At 52.6% G+C, this 19,581-nt stretch overlaps 2 protein-coding genes across 4 annotated transcripts in view; one reads left to right on the top strand and one right to left on the bottom strand.

Annotated features, from left to right (window-relative positions):
• kntc1 (kinetochore associated 1) overlaps positions 1 to 15,224 on the top strand; it is a 27,182-nt gene extending 11,958 nt beyond the window's left edge. For both annotated transcript variants that reach the window (XM_064353315.1, XM_064353314.1), the window contains exons 34-62: positions 199 to 296; positions 519 to 663; positions 1,232 to 1,288; positions 1,459 to 1,622; positions 2,104 to 2,208; positions 2,887 to 3,015; positions 3,251 to 3,367; positions 3,782 to 3,891; positions 4,715 to 4,946; positions 5,300 to 5,389; positions 5,768 to 5,936; positions 6,158 to 6,216; positions 6,793 to 7,009; positions 7,317 to 7,390; positions 7,511 to 7,721; positions 8,312 to 8,424; positions 8,713 to 8,768; positions 9,364 to 9,442; positions 10,179 to 10,303; positions 10,521 to 10,656; positions 11,177 to 11,272; positions 11,379 to 11,435; positions 11,665 to 11,719; positions 12,093 to 12,156; positions 12,571 to 12,700; positions 12,802 to 12,891; positions 13,971 to 14,125; positions 14,666 to 14,765; positions 15,022 to 15,224. In XM_064353315.1, coding sequence (XP_064209385.1) covers positions 199 to 296; positions 519 to 663; positions 1,232 to 1,288; positions 1,459 to 1,622; positions 2,104 to 2,208; positions 2,887 to 3,015; positions 3,251 to 3,367; positions 3,782 to 3,891; positions 4,715 to 4,946; positions 5,300 to 5,389; positions 5,768 to 5,936; positions 6,158 to 6,216; positions 6,793 to 7,009; positions 7,317 to 7,390; positions 7,511 to 7,721; positions 8,312 to 8,424; positions 8,713 to 8,768; positions 9,364 to 9,442; positions 10,179 to 10,303; positions 10,521 to 10,656; positions 11,177 to 11,272; positions 11,379 to 11,435; positions 11,665 to 11,719; positions 12,093 to 12,156; positions 12,571 to 12,700; positions 12,802 to 12,891; positions 13,971 to 14,125; positions 14,666 to 14,765; positions 15,022 to 15,057 — 3,269 coding nt within the window. In that variant the 3' untranslated portion in view covers positions 15,058 to 15,224. The remainder of the gene's footprint in view (positions 1 to 198; positions 297 to 518; positions 664 to 1,231; positions 1,289 to 1,458; positions 1,623 to 2,103; positions 2,209 to 2,886; positions 3,016 to 3,250; positions 3,368 to 3,781; positions 3,892 to 4,714; positions 4,947 to 5,299; positions 5,390 to 5,767; positions 5,937 to 6,157; positions 6,217 to 6,792; positions 7,010 to 7,316; positions 7,391 to 7,510; positions 7,722 to 8,311; positions 8,425 to 8,712; positions 8,769 to 9,363; positions 9,443 to 10,178; positions 10,304 to 10,520; positions 10,657 to 11,176; positions 11,273 to 11,378; positions 11,436 to 11,664; positions 11,720 to 12,092; positions 12,157 to 12,570; positions 12,701 to 12,801; positions 12,892 to 13,970; positions 14,126 to 14,665; positions 14,766 to 15,021) is intronic.
• Positions 15,068 to 19,581, bottom strand: LOC135264593 (hydroxycarboxylic acid receptor 2-like). 2 transcript variants are annotated; one of them, XM_064353318.1, is made up of 2 exons: positions 18,732 to 19,581; positions 15,068 to 17,234 (listed from the first exon to the last, which is right to left on the bottom strand). In XM_064353318.1, exon 2 carries the CDS (start codon positions 16,847 to 16,849, stop codon positions 15,917 to 15,919), a length of 933 nt encoding a protein of 310 aa, XP_064209388.1. In that variant the 5' UTR covers positions 16,850 to 17,234; positions 18,732 to 19,581; the 3' UTR covers positions 15,068 to 15,916. The 2 variants fall into 2 exon arrangements, with proteins under 2 accessions (XP_064209388.1, XP_064209389.1); XM_064353319.1 differs by lacking the exon at positions 18,732 to 19,581 and adding an exon at positions 18,606 to 18,702.

Below are 19,581 nucleotides of genomic sequence, written 5' to 3'. Positions count from 1 at the left end.
AGGCCACGCCTTCCAACGGCGTCTGCATGCTGACCGCCGTCAGAGTTTCACTGCTAAGCTGCCGCTGTTGATGGTGATGGTGATGATGATGATGATGATGATGATGCTGATGCTGTTTATGGTGATGATGATGATGTTGATGGTGGTGATGAAAAGGATGATGATGACGATGCCGATGAGCGCGTGTTTGTGTCTCAGACCTGCTGCTGGACTGTGTGGAGCTGTGCATGAGCACCCGTGCAGCCGTGGACGTGTACAGACAGTGCCAGATCGACGACTACGGCTTCACTACCAAGGTTCCCATTTCTGCATCCCTAGCTTCCATGCGGTTTGCGCTGGGTGACGGTATGCAGGGTTGGTGTTGGGTGACGGTGTGTTGGGGTGGTGTTGGGTTGGCGCTGGTTGACTGTGTGTTGGGTTTACGCTGGGTAACAGTGTTTTGGGCTGGTGCTGGGTTGGTGCTGGGTGACGGTGTGTTGGGTTGGCGCTGGGTGACTGTTTGACTGTCCTGCCCTCAGGACTCCTCCCTGGAGGCAGAGCGGGACCCGTACACGGAGTGGAGCTTCCAGGACGTCTTTAACGAGGACGGGATCGTCCTGGATCCCCTGTCCGTCCTGCCCATCCAGTATGAGATCACCACAGCCCTGCTGCCCTCGTCCTCTGGTAGGGCACCCAATCCGGCGAATTTATCCAGCGCACAGGGTATGATAAACACACAGGTAGCACTGTGTATGATAAACACACAGGTAGCACTGTGTATGATAAACACACAGGTAGCACAGTGTATGATAAACACTCAGGTAGCACAGTGTATGATAAACACACAGGTAGCACAGTGTATGATAAACACACAGGTAGCACAGTGTATGATAAACACACAGGTAGCACAGGGTATGGTAAACACACAGGTAGCACAGTGTATGATAAACACACAGGTAGCACGATGCTTGTATGTAAAACACGCTGGTTTACAGGAATTTAGCCCAGGTGCCATGATGATTCGTGATGTCAACAGTGGATTGTTCATCACATTAAATTGTTATATAAACTAATGTCACGTCTGGTAATAGAGTGACATATGACACCATGAACAGACCACACAGTATGTCTAATGAAAAGCGCTGCCTGTACAGGGACCTGTAGCCACGGACCTTATTTTATTCGGGGGAGTATCTTTGTTTGGCCCGGGCGAGTTGTTAAAAAGAGAAATTAATTTTCATCCGTGTTCCAGATTCAAAGCTGTACCCTCTGGGTTGTTCCTGTCTGTCACACTGCCCTTACGTGGAAGGTCAGTTTCGCGACGCTATGATTATTTTGGCTGCTGTTATATTTTGGTAATGTATATTAATGCGTTCATGTTCATTATAACAAGATACAGTGTAATTTCCTGTTTAAATCCACATCATCAAACAGGCTGTGACTCTGTGTGTATATGTATGTGTGTGTGTGTCTGTACAGGCTGTGACTTCCTGAAGCCGTTGCTGGGCCCTGTGTCTGTGATGCTGCAGAACCTGCAGGAGTGCAGCCAGCTCCAGCTCGCCCTCAGACTGCTGCTCTGCTCCTTCAGCAGCGTGCTGCAGCACGTCACCTCCAACAACATGGAGCTATCGCTCAGCGCACAGGTACTCACCTGTCAGTCAATCACACCTGTCACTCAAACACACCTCCATCCAACAACATGGAGCTATCGCTCAGCGCACAGGTACTCACCTGTCACTCAGTCACACCTGTCAATCACACCTGTCACTCAATCACACCTCTGTCCAACAACATGGAGCTAGCGCTCAGCGCACAGGTACTCACCTGTCACTGAATCACACCTCCATCCAACAACATGGAGCTATCGCTCAGCGCACAGGTACTCACCTGTCACTCAATCACACCTGTCACTCAAACACACCTCTATCCAACAACATGGAGCTAGCGCTCAGCTCGCAGGTACTCACACCTGTCAATCACACCTGTCACTCAGTCACTCACACCTGTCACCCAATCATCCCTCGGTCCTACAACCTGGACCCTCAGCTGGCCGGTACTGACACCTGTCAGTCACACGCGTCTCTGGTCTCCCAGCTGATTGACACTCCACTCGGTTTCTTTCAGCTTCATGACAGCCATCGGCTGCTGCGGGACAGGGAATGCCTCAGCGACATCGGAAAGACCACCCTGGACGCCATCAAGAACGTCGCCATTGCCCTCCTGCACAAGGTGAGCTAGCCTAGCCGTAGCCCTCCTGCACAAGGTGAGCTAGCCTAGCCGTAGCCCTCCTGCACAAGGTGAGCTAGCCTAGCCGTAGCCCTCCTGCACAAGGTGAGCTAGCCTAGCCGTAGCCTTCCTGCACAAGGTGAGCTAGCCTAGCCGTAGCCCTCCTGCACAAGGTGAGCTAGCCTAGCCGTAGCCCTCCTGCACAAGGTGAGCTAGCCTAGCCGTAGCCCTCCTGCACAAGGTGAGCTAGCCTAGCCGTAGCCCTCCTGCACAAGGTGAGCTAGCCTAGCCGTAGCCTTCCTGCACAAGGTGAGCTAGCCTAGCCGTAGCCCTCCTGCACGAAGTGAGCTAGCCTAGCCGTAGCCCTCCTGCACATGGGGAGCTAGCCTAGCCGTAGCCCTCCTGCACAAGTTGAGCTAGCCTATCTGTAGCGCTCCTGCACAAGGTGAGCTAGCCTATCTGTAGCCCTCCTGCACAAGGTGAGCTAGCGCAGCCGTAGCCGTCCTGCACAAGGTGAGCTAGCGCAGCCGTAGCCCTCCTGCACAAGTTGAGCTAGCCTATCTGTAGCGCTCCTGCACAAGGTGACCTAGCCTATCCGTAGCGCTCCTGCGCACGGTGAGCTAGCCTAGCCATAGCCAACCGTATGTGTAATGTACGTGTGTTTGTGTGTCCCTGATGAAGGTGCTTAACTGGAGGGTGGTGGACTGTGATCTGGCCATTGGATACTGCACTCTTCTGCCGAAGAAAGACGTGCTTGAAATCCTCTGGAAGGTCATCAACAACACCTGGCAAAACTATGAGAAGGTCTTGGTAAGATCAAAGGGTTTTATCATGTTTTTCTTTACCACATGTTAGTAGGTTTATACAGTTTAATTCTGACTCAATTTCATTGGTTAATCACTTCAAATTTTGAAATATTAAAGTGTGTTTTATGTAAGTTTTTGCTTTTGATCTCTGTGCTTGCGTGCATGCATGTGTGTACGCGTGTGTGTGCGTGCATGCATGTGTGTACGCGTGTGTGTGTGTACGCATTTGTGTGCTCCAGGCTGTGGCCATGGTCGGGGCTCATCTATGCAGTCTGTATAAGGAGGACCAGCAGCGGCAGAAGTTCCTGTACTTGATGACGGACGCTGAGTGGGGCATCAAACTGGGGAAACTGGGGGTCAGTCCAGCGCCCTCTGCCTCTGTTCTGCATGCAACTTCATCACTTTAGCATTTCACCTGGGCCTTAATCATTTTAAAATTTCACCTGTGCCAACCATCAGGGTTATAATCAGGTTCCATTTTGATTGAAATTAATTGAAAAATGCCTGTAATGCGGATTTATTAACTAATGAATTGAATTTAATCAGAACTGAGTGAGTGTATCCGCTTGAGAGCTGGTTTGTACACTCACCTGTGTTTGGCTCCAGAGTGTGTGGTGATTGTGAGAGCTGGTTTGTACACTCACCTGTGTTTGGCTCCAGAGTGTGTGGTGATTGTGAGAGCTGGTTTGTACACTCACCTGTGTTTGGCTCCAGAGTGTGTGGTGATTGTGAGAGCTGGTTTGTACACTCACCTGTGTGTTTGGCTCCAGATCTCCATCCAGTCGGTGTTCCGGCAGTGCCGGGAGCTGAAGAGGAACCTGATCCCCACGCTGGTGAAGAACCGGAACATGAGTGCTGATCTGCTCCTCCAGTACTGCAGGTGACCCCCCCCCAAATCCCCCCCTCCCCCGCTGTCTCTCTACAGCACGTACCAGCTCCTTACCTGTAGCTACTGTCTCTCTACAGCACACACCAGCTCCTTACCTGTAGCTGCTGTCTCACTACAGCATGTACCAGCTCCTTACCTGTAGCTGCTGTCTCTCTACAGCACGTACCAGCTCCTTACCTGTAGCTACTGTCTCTCTACAGCACACACCAGCTCCTTACCTGTAGCTGCTGTCTCACTACAGCATGTACCAGCTCTTACCTGTACCTGCTGTCTCTCTACAGCATGTACCAGCTCCTTACCTGTAGCTACTGTCTCTCTACAGCACGTACCAGCTCCTTACCTGTAGCTACTGTCTCTCTACAGCACGTACCAGCTCCTTACCTGTACCTGCTGTCTCTCTACAGCACGTACCAGCTCCTTACCTGTAGCTACTGTCTCTCTACAGCACACACCAGCTCCTTACCTGTAGCTGCTGTCTCACTACAGCATGTACCAGCTCCTTACCTGTAGCTGCTGTCTCTCTACAGCACGTACCAGCTCCTTACCTGTAGCTACTGTCTCTCTACAGCACACACCAGCTCCTTACCTGTAGCTGCTGTCTCACTACAGCATGTACCAGCTCCTTACCTGTACCTGCTGTCTCTCTACAGCACGTACCAGCTCCTTACCTGTAGCTACTGTCTCTCTACAGCACGTACCAGCTCCTTACCTGTAGCTACTGTCTCTCTACAGCACACACCAGCTCCTTACCTGTAGCTGCTGTCTCACTACAGCACGTACCAGCTCCTTACCTGTACCTGCTGTCTCTCTACAGCACGTACCAGCTGGATGGAGACGCCGCCCTTAACCTCTATATCACCACCCTGCTGCTGCAGCAGGAGACGGAGGAAGACCTGGGAGGGGACGAGGCAGGCATGGGTGATACCGGCGCCGGCCAGGGGGAGGCGCTAGGCCACGCTGACGCCCTGGAGCGCGCCCTGCAGATCATCCCCCGGCTGCACAGCACCAGCGAGCTGGTCATCGGCCTCAGCGCTGCGATACTAAAGGTGTGTGTGTGAGCGTGTATGTGTGTGTGTGTGTGTGTGTGTGTGTGTGTGAGCGTGTCTGTGTGTGTGAGTGTATATGTGCGTGTGTGTGTGTGAGTGTGTGAGCGTGTCTGTGTGTGTGAGTGTATGTGCGTGTGCATGTGTGTGTGTGTGCAGTTGAACTGTGGTTTAATGTAGTTAAATTCCAGTAAAACTGATGAAGATTGCCAACCATTAAAAAAAACAGTTTAGCAACATTCAGAACAGAATTAGTGCTGTAATGTGGGTGCACGTTTTGATTTGTGTTTGGTTGGTAGTCCTCAGGGATTCCTGCAGCTCTGGTCTGAGGGATTAAAGGCCTTGTCTGTTCACAGCTCAGCCCATATAACTACGAGAGGATTGAAGCTGTTCTCAAAATCATACAGACCGCCGACGAGAAGATAACCAGTCTCCCGCTGGAGCAGGTAATATACTTTAGTACTGTAATGTACTGTGGTACTGTAATGTAATACTGTAAAGTACTGTAGTACAGTAGTGTAATGTACTGTAAAGTACTGTAGTACTGTAATGTAATACTGTAAAGTACTGTAGTACAGTAGTGTAATGTACTGTAAAGTACTGTAGTACTGTAATGTACAGTAAAGTACTGTAGTACTGTAATGTAATACTGTAAAGTACTGTAGTACAGTAGTGTAATGTACCGTAAAGTACTGTAGTACAGTAGTGTAATGTACTGTAAAGTACTGTAGTACTGTAATGTAATACTGTAAAGTACTGTAGTACTGTAATGTAATACTGTAAAGTACTGTAGTACAGTGGTGTAACACGGTTCCCTGCCACAGACAGTAGGGCTGCTTCAGCACCTGAAGTCCTACAAGCGCATCTCGCCCCCTGCGGAGCTGGAGAGCTGCTACCTGCTGGAGAACTCCCTGGAGCCCACCCCCCTGGCCCACACGCGGCTGCCCTTCCACCTGCTCCTGCAGACCAACCGCTACTTCTGGAAGATCATCTGTGAGTCTCGTGCTGGGGCCCCTTCCTGTCCCGGGGGGACCCACCCTGCCCTGGGGGGACCCACCTTGTCCTGGGGTTTTATACCAGAGCTGACCGCTTTGCTTACTGAGAGCATGTGCTTGTGTAGCTCCAGGGATGGGTGGGGCTGTGCACATGATTTTTACTCCTCTCTCTTCTCTCCCCCATCCATCCATCCATCCATCCTTTCATCCATCCATCAGCCCCAGAACTCAGTGAGGAGACCTTTCCTACTCTGCTGCTTATAAGCAAGCTGATGAAGGTAGGCTGTGCTGTACTGATGGGTGTGTCACTGGTATTTAGCTGTTACCGGTGTCTTTAGCCGTCCTGACTTAATTTGGCGTTTCTCCCGGGGGGTGGTGGGTGAGACGGTTTGAGGGGCGTGTGTACTCCCGGGGGTGGCTGGGTGAGACGGGTTTGAGGGGCGTGTGTACTCCCGGGGGGTGTGGCTGGGTGAGACGGTTTTGAGGGGCGTGTGTACTCCCGGGGGGTGTGGCTGGGTGAGACGGTTTTGAGGGCGGTGTACTCCGGGGGTGGCTGGTGAGACGGTTTGAGGCGTGTGTACTCCCGGGTGTGGCTGGTGAGACGGTTTGAGGGCTGTGTACTCCCGGGGGTGTGGCTGGGTGAGACGGTTTGAGGCGTGGACTCGGGGGTTGGCTGGGAGTGGCTGGTGAGCTTTGGAGGCGCTTGTGTACTCCCGGGGGGTGTGGCTGGGTGAGACGGGTTTTGAGGGGCGTGTGCACTCCCGGGGGGTCTGGCTGGGTGAGACGGGTTTGAGGGGCGTGTGTACCCCCGGGGGCTCCCCCTTTTTAAGCTGCCCTGCCGCCGCCGGTTGCAGGTGAGCCTGGACAAGCTGTACATGTCTGCGGTCTGCCACGTGTTCGAGAGGAGCCTGAAGCCGCTGCTGCTGGAGCAGGCCAAGAGGCCACAGGGCCACGCCCCCGGCAGGGAGACCGCCAGGACCGCCAAAACCATCATGGACTACGTCCTCTGCATCAGGAACCCCGAGTGGGCCGCTGCCACCGCCCACAAGATCGCACAGGAGCTTCCGGCAGGTGAGTCAGAGCGCAGGTGAGTCAGAGCGCAGGTGAGTTAGAGCACAGGTGAGTCAGAGCACAGGTGAGTCAGAGCACAGGTGAGTCAGAGCGCAGGTGAGTTAGAGCACAAGTGAGTCAGAGCGCAGGTGAGATAGAGCACAAGTGAGTCAGAGCGCAGGTGAGTTAGAGCCACAGCGCAGGTGAGTCAGAGCGCAGGTGAGTTAGAGCCACAGCGCAGGTGAGCTGGAGCACAGGGTCTGGTGTAGACAGAGTGGAGATGCGACTCCTCTACGGTAGTTCCCACACTCCCCTCTCCCCTCTGCAGGTGTGGAGAAGGCCCGGTCTCTCAAGTTCTGCTTGGCTCTGGGAGACAAATGGCTGAAGTTCCCCAACCTGGAGGTCAGACCACTTTAGATCTCGAGCATCTCTGTCTGAACTGGCTTCCGTGTGCTCTGTGCTGGTATCATCCGTGATGAATAATAACTAACGAGTCCCTGTGGATGTGCTCCATGACCTCAGGCAGAATCCCGGTCCAAGGCGGAGATTTTCATGGAGAAGCTGAAGCTGCAGTACCAGCGCTCGGCCACGGAGAACACTCTGCGGTCCAGCGGCCTGGCCTCCCCGGAGCTGCAGAAGCTGACGGGCCTGCCCGCCCGGCTCATCGTGGCCCTGTTCGAGCACGGCAGCGTGGAGCAGCGGATGCTCGGCTCCATGGGCCAGACCCACCCCGGTGAGCAGGCCGCCCGGCCCCTCTGTTAGGAAAATCCCAGGCTTTCCCCGGTGAGCAGGCCGCCCGGCCCCTCTATTAGGAAAATCCCAGGCTTTCCGCGGTGAGCAGGCCGCCCAGCCCCTCTGTTAGGAAAATCCCAGGCTTTCCCCGGTGAGCAGGCCGCCCGGCCCCTCTGTTAGGAAAATCCCAGGCTTTCCCCGGTGAGCAGGCCGCCCGGCCCCTCTGTTAGGAAAATCCCAGGCTTTCCCCGGTGAGCAGGCCGCCCGGCCCCTCTGTTAGGAAAATCCCAGGCCCACCCTGGTGAACAAACCTCACAGTCTTGCCACTGGGGAAAACGTTGGCCCTTCTCAAAAAGCGAGCCAGCCAGTCCTTCCACTGCCGAAAACCCAGGTCCCCCCAGCGCTTGCCTCAGTACGGCCTCCTGTCCCGAGGACAGACTGGGGCTCACGCTGGGACCCACACCGCCACCCCGCCACCTTCATATCAGCTTCCTGTCTGTAACCGCCGGTCAGGTCAGGTGTGGACAGGCCAGCGTTCTCCGTCTCCAGCGCAGTTTCAGGTCATGTTCGTGTCCTTTGTCTACGGAACAGACATCCACGCGGTCGTCATGGAGATTGCGGCGATAAACAACGTGGACGTGTGCAAGGTGCGCGACATGCTGCTGGAGAAGTGGCTCTGCAAGACCGGGCAGTCTGCAGCCAAGGTGAGTCCCAGCGCCCCCCGCAGGCCTTCCACGGTACTAGAAAACCTTTTTTTTTTAATTCTTTCTGGAAAGCTGCGGAAAGGGCTCAGAGATCCTTCTGTCTGTGGGATGGGGGGGCTGTCTGTGGGGGGGAGGGACATTTTTAAAATTCATTCTTTATCCAAAATCTTTAAGTGGCAGTTTTCCAGGTATACTTTTTGCTTATTAGATTCTTTCTCATTTGATGTAGGATATCACTGCATTGTCCTGCATTGTTGTCTGACTTATAATTTTTTTATTTTTCTGAAGGAAATGAACTTCCAGGACTCTGTCACTGACATCCGAGAGGATCCTGACCTCATGAGGTACTGGAGGTCACACACACGCGCACACACACACCCACACCACACACACACACACACACGCACACACACGCACACACGCACACGCACACGCACCCCACACACACACACACACACACACACACATACTCACACGCACACACCCCACACACACACACACGCACACACGCACACACAAACATGCGTGCACACACGCCTGCAAACTCCAGTCACTGTCACACACTCTGGGACCGTCCCACTCCGCAGGAGGCGACCCATCGCCGTGGTAACTGGCCTTTGGCTGGTCTTACGCTGGTGCTGCCGTTTTTTGTGCGCTACCTGTATTTGTTTCGCGTGTGGTTCTCAAGAGTGGCCTCTGGGTGGCGCCCCTAACCTTTCACCAGCTTTGAACAGTGTGTGAAAACAGCGCCGATCAGGGGGTTCACCCCACACCTCCAGAAATGGTGTTTGGCCCCCACATCTTGTGGGGCGGCAGCAGACAGACACGTTTGCGAGAGGATGTGCTGAGCTTGTGGGCGGGGTTTGGGTGGGGTTGTGTTTGGTTGGGGTACAGTGGGGGCAGGGGTCTGGGTGAGTAATTTTCAGGGTTCCCTCCCAGGGTGGTGTACCTGCTGCAGATGTACCCCCTGGATTTCAGCTCCAGGCTGCTGAACACCATCCTGACTGCCGAAAAGTGGGTGAGTTAGAACAGCGCCCCCAAACCCCTCAGCACCCCCAAACCCCACAGCACCCCCAAACCCCACTGCTCCAACAAACCCCACCGCTCCCCCAAACCCCACAGCGCCCCAAACCCACAGCACCCCCAAACCTCACCGCTCCCCCAAACCCCCAGCGCCCCAAACCCCACAGCGCCCCCAAACCCCACTGCTCCCCAAACCCCTCAGCGCCCCCAAAACCCCAAACCCCACAGCGCCCCCAAACCCCCAAACCGGGGGCCTGGGTGCCCAGCGGGGCCCCTGTGTGTGCGGCTGTTCAGCTGCAGCCTCGTTCCTAGTCAGTAAAGCGTTCTTATAAACATGGGCTCTGTGAAAACAAGTTGTGTGTGTGTGTGTGTGTCTGTGTATGTCTGTGTCTGCGTGTCTGTGCGCGTGGCTGTGCGTGTGTCTGTGCGTGTCTGTGTGTGCGTGTCTGTGTATGTCTGTGTGTGCGTGTCTGTGCGTGTGTGTGTGTCTGTGCGCGCGTGTGTGTGTGTGCGTGTCTGTGTGTCTGTGTGTGTGTGTGTCTGTGCGTGCGCGCGTGTGTGTGTGTGTGCGTGTCTGTGTGTCTGTCTGTGTGTGTGTGTGTGTGTGTGTGTGTGTGCGCGCGCGCGCGCGTCTGTGTGTGTCTGTGTGTGTCTGTGTGTGTCTGTGTGTGTGTGTGTGTGTGTGTGTCTGTGTGTGTGTGTGTGTGTGTGTGTGTGTGTGTGTGTCTCAGCCCCTCAGCAGGTCTGGTCCTCGCCTCACATTCTTCCACCGGAGCCGCGCCCTGTTGTGTTTGGTCCACATTGCCGACCCCCCCACACTGGAGACCCTCCTGCACATCGACCGCTCCAAAGTCCAGTAAGACCCCGTATCCCTCTACTGCTGTGTGTGTGTGTGTGCGTGCGTGCGTGTATGTGTGTGTATGTGTATGTTGTGTGTTAACAGTAGGTGCTGGGTTAGCCGCCAAGTCTGTCCCTGTGGCGTTTAATGGCTGCTCTGTCTCTACTCTGTGTCTGCTCTGTGTCTGCTCTGTCTCTACTCTGTCTCTGCTCTGTGTCTGCTCTGGCTGGTGCAGGTATCACCTGAAGTGCCACATCTACCTGTCCCAGCTGGAGGCTCTCAACATCCCCTACACCGTGGAGTCCTTCCTCAGCAGCCCCAAGGAGGGCATGATCAAGGGCCTGTGGAAGAACCACAGCCACGAGCCCCAGGTAGGGGGGCGGGGTTTAGAGAGCCTGTGCCCCAGGTAGGGGGGCGGGGTTTAGAGAGCCTTGTACCCCAGGTAGGGGGGGCGAGGTTTAGAGAGCCTGTGCCCCAGGTAGGGGGGGTGGGGTTTAGAGAGCCTGTGCCCCAGGTAGGGGGCGGGGTTTAGAGAGCCTGTGCCCCAGGTAGGGGGGGTGGGGTTTAGAGAGCCTGTGCCCCAGGTAGGGGGGGTGGGGTTTAGAGAGCCTGTGTCCCAGGTAGGGGGGTGTGGGTTTAGAGAGCCTGTGTCCCAGGTAGGGGGGGTGGGGTTTAGAGAGCCTGTGTCCCAGGTAGGGGGGGTGGGGTTTAGAGAGCCTGTGTCCCAGGTGACATTAGGTACACCGTGGGTGAGTTTGGGTTCATGGCTGTGGTGGGTTTAAGACGTCTGTGATGCTGCTGCAGTGTCAGTGCTAATCTTAGCTGCATGCTGCACTATCAGGACTACAATACCCAGAATTCTGAGTTTCCCCGGTCCCTGTGCCTGTGCAGGCGGTGCGTCTGGTGGCCGATCTCAGCCTGGAGTACCAGGTGTTTGACCCTCAGCTGTGGAACGGAGTGCTGCAGAAACTGCTGGGCTTCAGCATGGTGAGCCGGCCCGTGATTGGTCCTCAGCGCCCGGTTCCGCTCACACAAGTTCACTAGCAGCCAGTGGAAGAGAACTGTTTCTGATGTCACTGTTTCTCCCTCGCAGATCAGCTACCTGCAGAAGGTGTTGGAGGTCCTTGCGGCCGTACCGTCGGTCTGGCAGGTAAAATGGCCGCACGGCACCTGCACCCTTCTCTGCTTTTTCCTTTTTAACCGCCGGCAGCTTGTTTTGCTTTTGATGGCGGTTTGTAACGCTGTGTTTCTCACCTCGGGGTGCTGTGGGTTTCCTGCTCTTGAACGCTGCTCTGTTTTTGCGAGTCTGCCGTGAATATCGTGCGTGTAAACGCCCCCCCCCCCCCCCAAATGAAGCAGCTGACCTGTCTGCCCTGCAGGTGTCCAATTTCCCCCGCACCTGGAGGAGTGTGATCCTGGCCCCCTTCATGTCAGGTGACGCCTGCGGCGATCACCACAGATCGCTCACTCTGAACTCTGTACTACTTACTAACCACAGACTATTTTAGAAGAAGCATCTCTTTTTTCCTCCAGTATTCAGAGCATAATTCTTATTTCATACGATTGTATGTTTTGATTAATAACAAGAAATTATTTTTTAATTCTCTATGATTCTGTAGGAGTGCTTTCAGATTTAACCAACATGGAAAAAATATATAAAATATGTATTGTACCCAGGGTCTGTCCTGGGCATGGTGCCCAGTTTTGTGTGTTTCATAAAAGGCTGAATTATTTCTGATCGTATTACTCGTTATTTTCCCCTGGTCTGCTGGTTATGCTCCATCTCCTCTCCTTTGGTCTTTTACAGTGTCTCTTCCGCTGAGTTCGGAACAGATCACCACCCTGTACAAGACCTTCCTCCTGCTTCTGAAGTACGTCCTTGTTCCTAATCAAATTCAGCATCCCAATCTCCAGCCCTGGAGGGCCACAGTGCCTGCTGGATTTTGGTTTCTTTTAAAATGAAGTCACTGCTTGGGTCCACTCATAAAGGTTATAAAGCAGTTTGGGCTTTGTCCCTTTGACACATTGCTGATTTTCATGCAGATTATAATGCATTATAATGTGGGGTTGGAAGGTTGTTGTCACCTGATTGACACATTGACGTTGATGACTCCGCCCCCCCTCACCGTGTGACTCCGCACTCCCTCACCATGTGACTCCGCCCTCCCTAACCACGTGACTTTGCCACCCCTCACCATGTGACTCCGCCATCCCTCACCACGTGACTCCGCCCCCTCACCACGTGACTCTGCCCCCCCTCACCATGTGACGCCGCCCCCCCCCAGGTGTCCCTTCCTGCTGAACCTGGACCTGATCGGAATCGCCAAGCGCTTTGCCCAAGCCGGGCTCTCCGCCTTCTCCCTGGGGTCCCTCCTGCTCATCCCCTGCTCGCAGAAGAAGCAGCAGCAGATACAGGTGAGGTCACCTGGCTCCCGCAGCCCCGCCCCCTGTCTGAGTCAGGCGAGCTGCTGCGGCGCTCTGGAGCTGAAGTGCGTCTTTGTGTCGTCCCCCCGCAGTGCTTCCTGTCTTCCTGTAACCCCCTGACGGTCCTGGAGCAGGTGGAGGAGCACATGAACACTGGAGAACTGGCGGGAGTTCCTTCACAGGTGCAACATCTTCATCATCTTCATCATCCCGCTTATAATGCTGCTGCTTTGTTTCTGAGTTTAACTGTAGGGCCTAGAGTCAATCTGGATTTGTCCTTGTCTTTCACAGACAACTGCATGCAAAAACAAGCTTATAAACAACGCTGAACACTGAATTTACCATCGTGGTTTTTACAGAAAACTGTCAAAAAGACACTTGGCAGGAAAATCAGCCCTTATCCCCCAAAAACTGGGTAAAAAAACACTGTTGGGTGAGAAGAAACTCCCCAATGGGAAGAAATCTCAGGAGGAACCCGGCTATAGAGGGGGAGCCCATCCTTCACTGGCCAGCCTGGTGTACAGTAGCGGTAGAATGTAATGTGGCAGAAATGTAATAAGGGGTCAATCACAGCAAACAAACTGGGTTGAGCAGGTGACGGATGAGGTAATAAACTAACCGAAGTAGTTGAAGTCCAAATTGTGCAGTTCAGTATTGTGCAGTTCAGAGGGGCAGGGTGACACATCTGGAGCTCCAGGGTGCGTCAGGGTTATGAGCAGGAAGCAGGGGAGGAACCATGGAGGGACAGGACTGGAGCAAGCGGTCTGTGAACTAAGGGTGAGGGAGGGGCAGGAGCCCCAGGCGCTATAAAGACTGTAAACACACTGAGTAAACGTAGCCTCTGTGCCAGAAACCCGGGAGTAAACACTTGGATAGAAGCTCCATCCTGATGCTAAACGATCCACAACCACCAGTGAATACGCGTGATGGCTGAGACAGCCATTACTGAGAGTCCTCCGACTGGAGCACCAACCTGATTTCAGTTTGTGTTGTAACCCTGCAGGGCTAACTCTGCACTGAACTGCCTTCCTTCCTCAAAGCCACAGCTCAGCACAGTGCCCCAGGCTGGGCTGCTGGCTGGAGGGGCAGTACTGCTAGCGTATCCCAGCCCACTCAGTAGTCCAGACAACCGTATCACAAGCTCCACAATCTAACTTTACCGTTTGTCAGGATGTAGAGCTGTGTAGGAACTGCTAACTATAGGATTGACTAAAGAGGTACGTTTTGAGCCTATACACTCAGACCCGTCCCGTTCCTCCAGATCAAGGAGACGGTGCTGACCTTCGTGTGCCAGAGCGGCCAGTACGAGCCGCTGGTGAAGACCAGGCTCTTCCCCCTCCTCAAGCAGCACGTCACGTCGAGCGGCCGCCACAGCGAAGTGAAAGACCTGGTGGACCACCTGCTCAGCAGGAACTGGTGAGCAGTAACGTGAGCAGGGACTGGGGAGCAGTAACGTGAGCAGGGACTGGTGAGCAGTAACGTGAGCAGGAACTGGTGAGCAGTAACGTGAGCAGGAACTGGTGAGCAGTAACGTGAGCAGGGACTGGTGAGCAGTAACATGAGCAGGAACTGGTGAGCAGTAAGGTGAGCATTCTCATTCAGAGGTTTCATTTCACCTGTCCTGCAGCTTGTGGTGAAATAAAATTATTGATTTATCTTTTGGTGAGCTTTTGTTCTTTAGAGTCACATCTTAAAGGTCCATAAATCTGTGAACATTTTTACGCTTTTTAGTACTTTTTCACAATCACAGACCCTTTTTTTCTTTTCCCACTTATGAAGAGATGCGCCAGAAACGAGTTTTATTCCAGGAGCCCACAGGCATTGCAGTATTACAGCAACCCCTGTTTTATTGTATGAATTACAGGTTTGAGTTGAGGCAGCCCAGCGGTTCAGCTCAGTAAAAAACTGATCCGTGTGTACACTGTGGTCACTGTGGCCTCTCCTCTTCACCCTCAGTGAGGAAGAAGCGACGTCTCTGGCCAGAGAGTATCTGAGACTGAGGGAACCGACGGGAGGGAAGGCTGCTTCCCACAGCAGTGCAGCTGAAGTTCTGAAGGTGAAGGCGGAGAGAAGCAGGCTTCTCCTCCACACTGACCGTAACCTCCATTTCCTTTCTGACCGCTAGAAAGGTTCTGAAGGTTCTGAAAGGCCCATCTGACCTTTCTTTGAGCGAGACAAAGTATCCAGCTACTGTAGCGCTCATGGCGCCACAGCTATAACGTGAATGTTTTTGAGTTTAAATATTATACACATTTTTTTTTTTTAAGTGCTCAAAATGGAGTGTTGTTTAATCATTTTCTTCTTCCTCGCAGGAGTTTCTGAGAACAGAAAATGGATTTTCGAGATAGATGGCACGTGTTTATGTTGTATCTCTCTCTCTCTCTCTCTCTCTCTCTCTCTCTCCGTTCTGGTCTTTACTGTTTACACTGGCAGTACCTGTTTCACCTGTTTGTACCTGTAATATTCAAAACTGTTTTCTATAAATAAAACTTTAAATTTGAGAAACCAATTGAAACAGGACATGTTCCGTACATTTCATGCATGAGATGTACCAGCTTTTCAGTCATTCTATTATTATATATTCTTATTTAATATTAACAACGCTATGGTTTTATTTGCAAACAAAATCAATTTCAACATTTTGTCACAGAGTATCATACCATTGGAATTTAAGCATAAAAATAACTAAAGATGTGTGAAAGTGATAATTTCTGCTCTCCAAATATGAGTTTGACCCTGCTGCATAATGATTAGGGAGGTGCGGTTGTGTAATAAGAGGTTGCAGGTTTGATTTCCTGCTGGGACACAGCTACTGTGATAAATACTGTACCTCATGTGATTGCTTTTGGTAGCCAGCTGCGCATGAAAGAAAACTGACATTTTTACACAGCATGTTCTCCTTTTCCTGGCTGACGTTATTGTCGTTTCATATTTAGTACAGGGAGGAAACTGAGCAGATGGTGTAATCAGATAAGTTAAATGTTAATTTCACATACTTTGTATTTCTAGGCACTGCATACCTAAATGTGTAGCTTCTGAGAACTCTGTAATTATTATATTTATAAAGAACAAAAAAGAAGCCCTTCCAGCCTACGCCACGCCCTCACACCGGATGGGGATGCTGGGGTTTTTTTTCCCCCACGCAGGGAAAGAGTGCCTCGCTGACTTGCATGACATCATCTCCTGGTCCGTGGCCTTCAGCCGCCGTTAGATCTTGGAGTCTCTGGTTCCGTCGCCGTCCGTGACGGCCGGCTCCTTCCTCCACGGGCGGGCCCTCGCCATGCTGCTCAGCCGGGCCTTGAAGGCGGGGCTGGAGAAGTAGTAGACCAGGGGGTCCAGCACGCTGTTGAGGTAGGTCAGGCTGACGGTGATGTAGAAGACGGTGCCCAGAGAGCCGAGTTTGCCCTCCACCCCGCGCAGCGTCTGCACCCAGATCAGCAGCAGCGTGACGTTGCTGGGGATGAAGCAGACCACGAACGTTGCCATGACGGCAGCCAGGCACCACAGGGCCCTCCTGATCCTGGCGTTGTTGCCCAGGCCCCTCTGGCGCAGCTCGGCGATCACGCGGGCGGAGCAGAACAGGAGGACGGCCAGCGACACGGCGAACTCCAGCAGGTACACCGCGTGGTACCAGCCGCTGCCGGCGGCGGCGAAGGACTCGCAGAGCGTGGAGTTCTGGGCCTGGCCCGGCACCGCCAGCAGGCGGGCCGCCAGCGAGATGGTGAGGAGCCAGACGGCGGCGGCCACGCAGACGCTCCTGGAGACGGGCGCGGAGTTGGCGGGGTGGTGGGGGTGCGCCACCCGCACGTATCGGTCCACGGCCACGGCGGTGAGGAAGAAGACGCTGCCGCCGCGGTTCATGGCCAGCATGAAGAGGGAGATGCGGCAGAAGCCGTCGCCGTAAGCCCAGTCCAGCCCGCTCAGGTAGTAGACGGCGCGGAACGGCAGGATCACGATGAGCAGGAAGTCGGCCAGAGCCAGGTTGAACAGGAAGACCGTGCTGCTCTTCCAGGGCTTCACGTAGAAGCAGAAGATCCAGAGGGCCCCGCCGTTACCCAGCATGCCCAGCACGCATTCCAGCAGCAGCACAGGCGGCAGCACTCTGGAGAGCAGTGACTTGTTGACCGCAGAGATCTCCATCCTCAGAGCAGACTGTTGCGCTGTGTCTGCGTCCTCCTGCTAGGGGAAAAACATCTTCTGACGAGTGGCTGCAGGTTTTATCTGGGCTTTTTTTATCTTCAAAAGAAAAAAAAAGGTGTTAATATCGTACTTGCCTAGGAACCGTCCCCTTCAGACAACCCGGATATTCCACCATACGTGAGATTTTATTCTGAAGATCAGTCTTCCTTTTCCAGATGTGAGGAATTTCTTTTCCCCTCTTGTAGATTCCGGTACGCTGGAAGGAGACGGCACTTGTCTCCAGGAAGGAGCCCACTGCCGATCGGCTCGGAGGCTGAGGGTGTTTGCGTTTGCTGGTCACGCCCAGTTCCTGTGTACAGACTACACTCAGCCTGCTCTGTCTCACCTGTGAAAGGAAGGGTGGATCCCAGTGGCGCAGGGTTATGACATCACAACGCTGGGTGGTTATGACAATATGGGCACACGTGATGTCAGCCCGGACCCTGTGAGCCTCACACTCCTCACTCATCATCATCATCACAGCAATAGTGATGGGAGAATGAGTTCATTAAACATGGTTGGAGCTGGTACTGTATCAGGTGGTCCACAATGCTCTGACTTTTCGCAATCAGTGCATTTCCCCATGGTCTGCAGAACCTTTCCATTGGTTAAATATTGACTTGTAGCTCTACCCCTTCTAGTGTTAATGAAACCTCACTCTATTGCAACATTACAAATCATAACTATAGCCTGTGTAATATGTACTCAAACTTGAAAATGTACTTACCCTTAATTCATCTGGAGTTGCAAACATTTGATCGGATATCTTTACCTTCTGGACAGTCAGTGCTGGCCCGACGCAAAAGTGAACTATGCGCCTGCTTAGGGCCCCGTGGCCAACAGAGGGCACCCAAGAGCACTTGAAATGTCCCAGGAGAGCTTGAAAGGTGGTTTGTTTTTTTTTGATATATTATATTACGTCAATGGTAATCATACAAAAATGCAATATTACGTTAACGGGCTGGCTAGCTAATACTACTGCTGGTTTAATCAATTCCCGCTGCCTCAGTCGGAGCTGGGGTCACGTTCATGCGCACTAACGGGCGTTAACTGCATTTTGACGCAAGCGCAGTCAGACTAAAGCCAGACACCCAAATCAGTCAAATTCTTCCATAAAGGCTTGGGTCGGCCCTGTGGACAGTTCATTAAAAAGAAATCTCAGTATAGACTCCAGAGTGATTTTAGCGCAGGGTGTAGCAACTCAAAATATTTATGTAGGCCGGCCTGTCCCATGACGCACGCTCGCGGTTTCGTTGACTTACGTGACCGTTCACATGGCACAAACAAGTGTGCAAGACTGTCCCGCATCTGAAAATGGCGACACGCAGTGTACGTTTCCCGCACTTAATGCATCCTCACCCTAGTGCTGGCATTTGGAGCAAAGTGTATCCCACAATTCATCACATTCTGGAGTCCAAAGAGTCTTCCCAAATGGGCAATTACCAAGATTACAGGGAAGAAAAAATTAGTATGTAAGCTATGCATCGTCACATTATTGTGGCACATATTTTTGGTCCATATATAGTATATATCCATCCATAAAACCATCCATTATCTACACCCGCTTATCCTGGTCAGGGTCGCGGGGGATGCTGGAGCCTATCCCACCATGCATTGGGTGAGAGGCAGAAATACACACTGGACATGTCGCCAGTCTATCGCAGGGCAAATATGTTCGTATGTCCAGTATAAATTAAAATGTCTTTGAATTACTCACTATTTCATGCTGAGTAAATTATGTCTGTTACACTTGTCACCACCCACAGCCAGGAAAAACTTCTTCGAGTGACTCGATGTGCAGTGAAAGTTTTTCACACCTACTTAACCTGAGTAGCCTACTTACGCAATTGTTTTCCTTCCGGGACCAAGCACTTCTGGCCACCTCAAGAAAAGTCGCCGCACGTGCCTTTTTTTTGGGGGGGCTACACATACACCTCCACCACGCGGTAGGTGACATAGCGGCTGGGCGGAATTTCACTCGATTTAAACCGGTCCGAACAATACCGCGTGGCGACGATCAAACAACTTCACACGAAGGTAGGCTACAATAAAATGGCAAAATGTATCACAACCAGGTTGGATGTGCAAGGGTCAGAAAGTAAAAGTCCTGCCATGTGCTTCTTACACTGATGAACTCAGCCGGCTGATTTCACTAATTAGCTCTCCCTCCTGGCTGAAGAGCGGCGCTAATTAGCAAATCCCAGCGATGGGAACAAAATACTGGGGAGGACTTTCATTTTCTGAACCTCCGATATCAAGAAGCTTTATCAGCCCGTGTGTAATCATTTGGCTGGCCACTTTCTGACATCGTCAAAAAATCATAAAATGCCCTTGAGATCCACTAAGCTTGGTTTTCTACTGTTCTGGACGTGACTTTTTGTTGCTGTAGTCTATTGCTAAAAATGTTAACGGTAGTTCAACTGACAGAATTAACGTCGATGGTAGTAGGCTACTTGTCAGAAGTGGCCTAGTTGAGTCATTTGTCGGCAATGACTGATATAACGTGATGCTGTTATTATTGGTGTTTTCCTCCGTTGATTAGTCGTGTTTATGGGCGGGTCTGCATTGAAGCCATTGTCCGTACACCACGCCCTTCCTGTTCTCCTCCCTTTAAGTGGCAGGCGTGCGTACCTGCAGGGGTGCATTCCAGTTATCTTATCCTTCCTTGCCTCCTTTCCTAGTATGAAAGGCCA

The sequence above is a fragment of the Anguilla rostrata genome, chromosome 10 (assembly GCF_018555375.3).
Source record: "Anguilla rostrata isolate EN2019 chromosome 10, ASM1855537v3, whole genome shotgun sequence".
In the NCBI taxonomy this organism is placed as follows: domain Eukaryota; kingdom Metazoa; phylum Chordata; class Actinopteri; order Anguilliformes; family Anguillidae; genus Anguilla; species Anguilla rostrata.
The sequence above is the reverse complement of the archived record's forward strand: the minus strand, read 5'-3'. Positions and strand labels throughout refer to the sequence as shown.